The sequence below is a fragment of the Diabrotica virgifera genome, chromosome 8 (genome assembly GCF_917563875.1).
Source record: "Diabrotica virgifera virgifera chromosome 8, PGI_DIABVI_V3a".
Classification (NCBI taxonomy): Eukaryota; Metazoa; Arthropoda; class Insecta; order Coleoptera; family Chrysomelidae; genus Diabrotica; species Diabrotica virgifera.
The window spans coordinates 170,341,355-170,348,269 of record NC_065450.1 but is presented as its reverse complement, the minus strand read 5'-3'; the positions used below and the strand labels follow the sequence as shown (position 1 = coordinate 170,348,269).

General features: G+C 33.3%; 1 protein-coding gene across 1 annotated transcript; it reads right to left on the bottom strand.

Moving 5' to 3' along the window:
* Positions 1 to 4,475: 4,475 nt before the first annotated feature.
* Positions 4,476 to 6,448, bottom strand: LOC126890085 (putative nuclease HARBI1). The gene is made up of 2 exons (XM_050658925.1): positions 5,812 to 6,448; positions 4,476 to 5,753 (listed from the first exon to the last, which is right to left on the bottom strand). Exons 1-2 carry the CDS (start codon positions 6,379 to 6,381, stop codon positions 5,232 to 5,234), a joined length of 1,092 nt encoding a protein of 363 aa, XP_050514882.1. The 5' UTR covers positions 6,382 to 6,448; the 3' UTR covers positions 4,476 to 5,231.
* Between the last annotated feature and the right edge of the window lie 467 nt (positions 6,449 to 6,915).

The following is a 6,915-nucleotide window of genomic DNA, read 5'->3' as shown; positions in this document are numbered from 1 at the left end:
GCTAAAATGGTAATTCACTCAGTGGCGTAGCCTTTGGGAAGAGTCAATCCTTCTCTATCCCCTATAGTACGCCTCTGGCACTAGCTAGAAACGTTTATTAATCACAATTTAGTAGGGTGTATAATAGCTACACTTTCTGCCAAGTATCATAAGGATACGTCATATAGTTTTAAAGAACTTGGTAAAAATAATTTTTAAATTTTTAATTAAAACACCATGTAACTCAGTAAGTAGCCCCATTTTATTTAAGAGATTTTAGTTAAATCTTAATATTTTTAGGTCTAGAATCTACAACTCAGAGATTCGACATTCTTAATAAAATTTAACCCTGAAAGGGCCCGTAGTAATATAACTCCAAAAAAAAAAAGAAGAAGAAAAAACGACAAAAAAATTTTGTTAATTAGTAGAAAATTCCCAGGAACCCAATTATCGAAACGGCATTTCAAAATACTTAATCCCCGCGACGTTATTTAAAAAACAATTTATAAACAAATTTGAATAATTTTCAAATGCCATTGTAGGGGGGAGTTTAATTGAAATTTGAATTTATCAATACATTTATCGAAAATATACATAAAAACAAAACTAATGAGATCTTAATCAGGTGAATGTTTCTTTGGCAACAACCGCATTTTTGCAATTGAAAATATAGTAACATTTAATAAACTAATTCAATATCTCAAAAAATATTAAATATTTTTTGACCAATTTTTTTTTGCTTAATATCAGTAACATAGCGCAACTTACTCTGTAAAGATAGATATTTTATATTGCTTATTTAAAACGCTAAAAATATTTTTTTGCAATTTTTTTTAAAGCTTTATATACAATTATTTAAATAAATAGGGGGTCAAATTTAATTTAGTATATCTTATGAGAAAGATTTTCTCTTCAACTTTGCAGAAGAAAATCTCATAGACCTTCATCGATAAGTGGATTACCTCAGCAGTTAAAAAAGTATTTTTTTTGCAAAAATGACCCTTTTTAATTATTTAAACAATGATCCCCTTGTATGATTTGGTTACTTTCTTGAAAATATCTTTTGTACCCACCTAAACTTTGATATAAAATTTGTTTTAATCTGTGCGAATTTACATTTTGACTTTTATTATTTTATTATGCTATTTTCTCAACATAAAACTGAGGTCATCTTCGTCTTGTGCGATCACTAACTTGATCATCAGCAAAACTTAGGGTATATAGATATTTGTTCCTTACTGGTATACCCATTCCTTTGCACCAGTGGCGTAGCGTAGTGGGGGCGGCCCGCCCCGGGTAGCACTTTTAGGGGGCGGCAAAATTTAACAATAAAAGTTGACAAAATTGCTGAAGGAATTTCAAAGATGATTTTGGAAAAGATTCAAGCTGATGGCCTAGATATAAGCAACTGATATAAGCAACTGATGTGTGAAGAATTTCCATAAAACCTCGGAGGCGCATATCAAAAAAGTATATTTTTGATGACGGAACTGGAAATGTTAACTTGTCTTGTAAAAATGAGTTGAGACGAAAGCTGTTTTCTTCGTTAGATAGAGTTATTGTAGAAATTCGTGAGCGTTTTTAACAGCTACAGAATTTAACAGATAAGTTTGCTTATCTAACGCCGGCTAGATTATTAGATCCAGACAATACTGAATGTAATCTAGACTACGCATTTGACAAAATTGACAGCAAGATTTCAAGTTGGAAAGACTTCGACTGCGGACTTTCGTTGCTGCTACAGGCAACGAAAATAAATTGATTAATGCAGGCCCAATTGAATTGTTTAAATTTATTGTTAAATCCAAGCTGGAAGATAATCTGCCCAATATTTTAATAACGTTTCGAATATTGTTCACAGTTGCTACAAGCAATGCCAGCTGCGAGAGCAGTTTTTCAAAATTGAAAATGATAAAAAATATTTAAGATCGACAATGAGTACTCTAAGGGCCGGTACTTTATGTCCCGGTTAAACCTCGGTTAGCTAACCGGGGTTTAATCGGGACAGAAAAGTACCTCATAGAGCCTCTTGCGTTGTAATAAAAGCAATTATAATTATTATTATAATTATTTATGAATATAATAATAAGTATAATTGCGTTTATGTCTATGTTATGCATATATTTCTGTCCCGATTAAACCCCGGTTAACTAACCGGCTGTTAACGGAGACATAAAGTACCGGCCCTAAGACTAACTAATTTGGCTATTTTGTCTATTGAGTAAGAGGTTTGTGATGCGATAGACATTGACGGTACAATAAAAGACTTCTCTCAAAAAAAGTAGACGTATAAATTTTTAATTGAAGACGGAAGTTTTGTTTTTAATTCTAACAAATCTCATATTACTTTACAATAAATATAAAAATACAACATAAGGTTTGTTCCAACGCAACGAGAAATCGTCCATGTAACGACCATCGTCCTGCGCAATACCATGGAACGCACGATATACCGACACAGGAGGCATGGAACGTATTATTTTATAGTAACGTGATAGTTACATGACGGTTCTTCGTCATGTTGGAACAAACCTATACGCTGTGAGCTCGTACGTAGAGGGGATATTTACAAATAGGGCTTTTCATTCACAGTCATTTGTTTCGAGCTTCTGTCATGTGTCACATAATATTAATATATCTACGTCATACGTTATTGGTATATACAATGACAAACCAAAGACGTATGACGTAGATATATTAATATTATGTGACACATGACAGAAGCTCGAAACAAATGACAATCGATGAAAAGCCCTATTCGCGAACGCCTGGGCCCAGAGCACGCCAAATAGAATTCCATTTTGCTGACGTCACAAAATAGAATTTCATAATGGGAGATTCGACGGTTGCTAGGCAACGTGACGTCACTAAAATAGAATTCTATTTGGCGTGCTCCCATAGCAGCAGTGGGAGCACGCCATATAGAATTCTATTTTAGTGACGTCATGTTGCCTAGCAATCAGTACGCCTCGTTTTGAAACGATAATTTGGTAGCATGCCTTATCGAAATTACCTTTACCGCTCCCCGTAACAACCTAACAAAATCGTTTCGTTTCTTTATGTCAATACCAATAGTTTAAGGTTAGGGTATATAGTTTTATTAGATATTTAGTAGTATTTTGTGCATGGTTTTGTGCTGCCAAAATATTTATTTTCAAAAAGCATGAGGGTAAATGCAGACCATTGGGCCATTATATTGGATTTTGCTGAAAAAAATCCTTCAATTATTACAAATAGATTTCCAGGATGTAACGGCAAAGAAAAGTTGACAGAGCTGTGGAAGCAACTTTCAAATAAATTAAATGCACTTGGATATGGTGAAAAAACTACAGCTGAATGGAAAAAGGTAATAATTGCTTTTGAAGAAAACAAAACATTAAAATTATATTTTATTTCAGACGCTAACTGATTGGAAGTCCAAAGTAAAGGGAAAAGCTGCTGGTATTAAAACGTATGAAAGCAAGACTGGAGGTGGACCGTCGTGTAGTCAACAGTTGTCGTCATATGAACTTAGATTGCTAAGTATCATGGGAAATTCTTCATATGAGGGGAATCCAAAAAATGTGGAAGTGGGTTTGAAAAAAAGAAAATTACATGTAAGTAGAAATGTTAAAAATAGTTTATTTCTGTACCTAATAAGTGTACATATTTTGTTTTAGGACGATATACGCCTTGGACACAATACACCCGATAAACCTAAGTTGATCCTTCTTGACCCTAATAAAACCAAGCCATATATTCCTTCGACTCATCTCCCTGCTACCATTGTTCACCCTTCAACTCATCTCCCTGCTACCATTGTTCACCCTTCAACTCGTCTCCCTGCTACCATTGTTCACCCTTCAACTCATCTTCCTGCTAACATTGTTCACCATTCAACTCATCTCCCTGCTACCATTGTTCACCCTATTAATCCCGAATCTGAATCTTCTGATAATGTACCCCAATCACCCAAGGATTTACATTCAATAGCCAGTGTGAGCCGTCCTTCCTTGGGTAATCAAATACTGAAAAACATTAATTTTTCAGTTACTAAACTTCCTAGTTTAGTAACGGCTAACTCTACACCAGATGCCTTTCTTCAATCTAAATTAAAAACCCAGCAAGTTGAAGCTAGCCTACCAATGAATGTTTCTCACGATCAGAAATCAGAAACCAGTTCCAGTTATACTCCTAAAGCTAAACTGCCAAAAGAAAATCATGGAGTTGAACTATCTACTTCACGGACATCCACAACCAAACAAAAAAGCATAACAAATAATAATGCAATGAGCAATATGCACAATGAACTTTTAGACGTGCTTATAGATATAAACACCAACATAAATTGGTTAGCTTCAAGTGGTAGTCAACTAGTTAAGTTGTTGAAAAAGTAGTTTGTTATTGTAATTAAAATGTACACATATTATTTTTTGTGATTATTTGTTTATTAATTATGAAATAAAGTGATTGAATATAATGTATATTAATTATAAATAAGAAACATTTTTCATATGAAATTTTTTTATCTCTTTTTGCCATGTTCCAAACTTTAATACAAAGTTCATTTGTAATAGATGATGGATAGTATAAGTTATTCATAAAAAAATATAAGCAACCCACATGTATTTTTTTATTATGTCATATAAAATTCAAAAGAGGTCAAAACTTCTCTCAAGAGGTGCAAAAATCCAAATATGCAAAACCATAATATGATCAGAAATTGGATATGGAAGGGAAACATGGACGCCGACAAAAAATAATTAAATAAATTGCAGGTATGGGAACGTAGAATCCTTCGAATAATATAAATATGGTCCTTGCAGAGATAACGTGACAAACGAATGGAGGCACAGACACAACGAGTTATTTTCTCTTCGGAAAGGAAAATTTGGTGAGATAATATAAAGGCCAATAGATTAAGATGGACAATACGTTACGCAACAACAACAATAGCCTTATAAACAGCGTGTTTTGGGAAAGACGAAATGGGAGGTTATTGGGACAGCCTAGAAAATGGTGGAAAGTTGCAGTCAGAGAGGAATTATTGGAGAAAATGGGAAATAGCACAGGACAGATGTAATGCCATCGATGATGATAATATTTGGTGATTAATATAAAAAATTCAAGCAGATCTGTTTATGAACAAACTGTATTGATTTTGATCTTGACCTTTTGATTTTGTACCTAAGTATTCATTTCAATCAAAATCAATAATAATAAAAATAAAAACAACAAAACTTTAACTAATTACTATGATACTTCTAACAGTTCTAATTAAAATATCTTTCTATTAAAAGTTGTCTGGTTCTTGTGCCCGAGTCTTCTTCATTTGCCCTAATTTCAATTTCTTCAGGTACCTGGTTATCGAGAAAATCTTCACTTAGATCATTTTCATCCAATCTTCCTTTGACGCAAATATTGTGTAAAACACAACAAGCTACAGCAATGGTTCCTACTTTTTCTGGATCATATCTTAATCTCCGTTCACCCAATAAACAACGGAATCTATTTTTCAGAACTCCATTACATCGTTCAATAACATTCCTTGCCGATGCATGGCGAAAGTTATATCTCCTTTCTGGAGTTCCATCTGCAGCATTTTGGACAGGTGTCATGAGCCAAGGCTCTAAGGGATAACCAGAATCCCCCAATAACCAGGAATTAGTGTCACCAGCTTCATAACAGTCGTGTAGCTCTTGTCGAATTGCAGACCTCCTCCAAATATATGCATCATGACTGGCTCCAGCATATCTTGGATTTACATTCAAAATGACCAACTTACTGTCGCATATCTAAAAATATTTTAAATCAAATTTTATTTTGATTAGGTAATTTATTCTAAAGTCTTACCAGCTGGATATTCTTTGAATGATATCCTTTACGGTTAATGTAATTATGTTCCTCTATTCGAGGAGCTAATATTGCTACATGTGTGCAGTCTATTGCCCCAATTACACCAGGAAATTGACTTGTCTCCATGAAACCTGTCTTGATTGCTAGCTTTGCTTCTGCTGTGACGGGAAATTCAATCCAGGTATTTGATAGATTATGTACAATCAAGTCAGAAACTTCCTTAATACATTTGCTTACGGTAGTTTGTCCCATACGTTCTGCATGACTATGACCAATAACCCGTTGATATGACCCATTGGCAAAAAAAAATAAGGCGGCAAATATTCTTGTTCTGGGGTCAACTGCATTGGGGTGTAATGAATTATTCATATGGGGCAATAGCTGATCTATTAAATAGTGAGCCATATCTTTAGTTAAGCGATACAAAGATATGAAATGATTATCGCTAAAAGAAAATGGGTCACTTTCCTCACGCATTATCCTTCTTTCTATATTCTGTTCTAGAATATCATGCCGTCTATTTTGCTCCTCGATTTCCGCAAACATAACTTGGTATAATGGGAGCATCTGGAAAATAAAACCTATATAATATAATAACTTTAGTTGAAATTAATTTATGTCTTTAACTTATGTCTGTGCTTAATCATTTGAATCTTACAGTTTTACAGTTTACAAAATAAAAATTTTATGTCAATTTATAAAAATGTCAATTTATTTTAATAATATTGGATAGAACACCAACATTTTGTACAATATTTTTAAGGTGAATAGTATTTTTACGATGTTTACCGAATGACGGTTTCTATTATCGAATTCTATTTGGCGTGCTTCCAAAATGGTCGCCACAACGAATCTTTTGCATGACGTCACTAGAATAGAATTCTATTTGGCGTGCTCCCACTAGGAGTCTGTAAACCTTTACCAGAAATTTGACATAAGTGTCAAAGTGATTAATTTAAAATTAAAATTAAAAACATTAATTATAAAAAATATTAGTTGGTCAAAGCTGTGGTATATATTTTTAACTTAAATATACTTACGTTTTAAATACTGAATTTAAGTTTTTTTAATGTTCCGTAATATGTAAGTATATCAATCTTA

Bases quoted from the DNA above. Each gene is read 5' to 3' on its own strand.
- LOC126890085 (XM_050658925.1), bottom strand. From the start codon at position 6,381: ATGCTCCCATTATACCAAGTTATGTTTGCGGAAATCGAGGAGCAAAAT. The intron at 5,754-5,811 runs GTAAGACTTTAG...AAATATTTTTAG, and splicing joins ATTCAAAGAATATCCAGCTG to ATATGCGACAGTAAGTTGGT.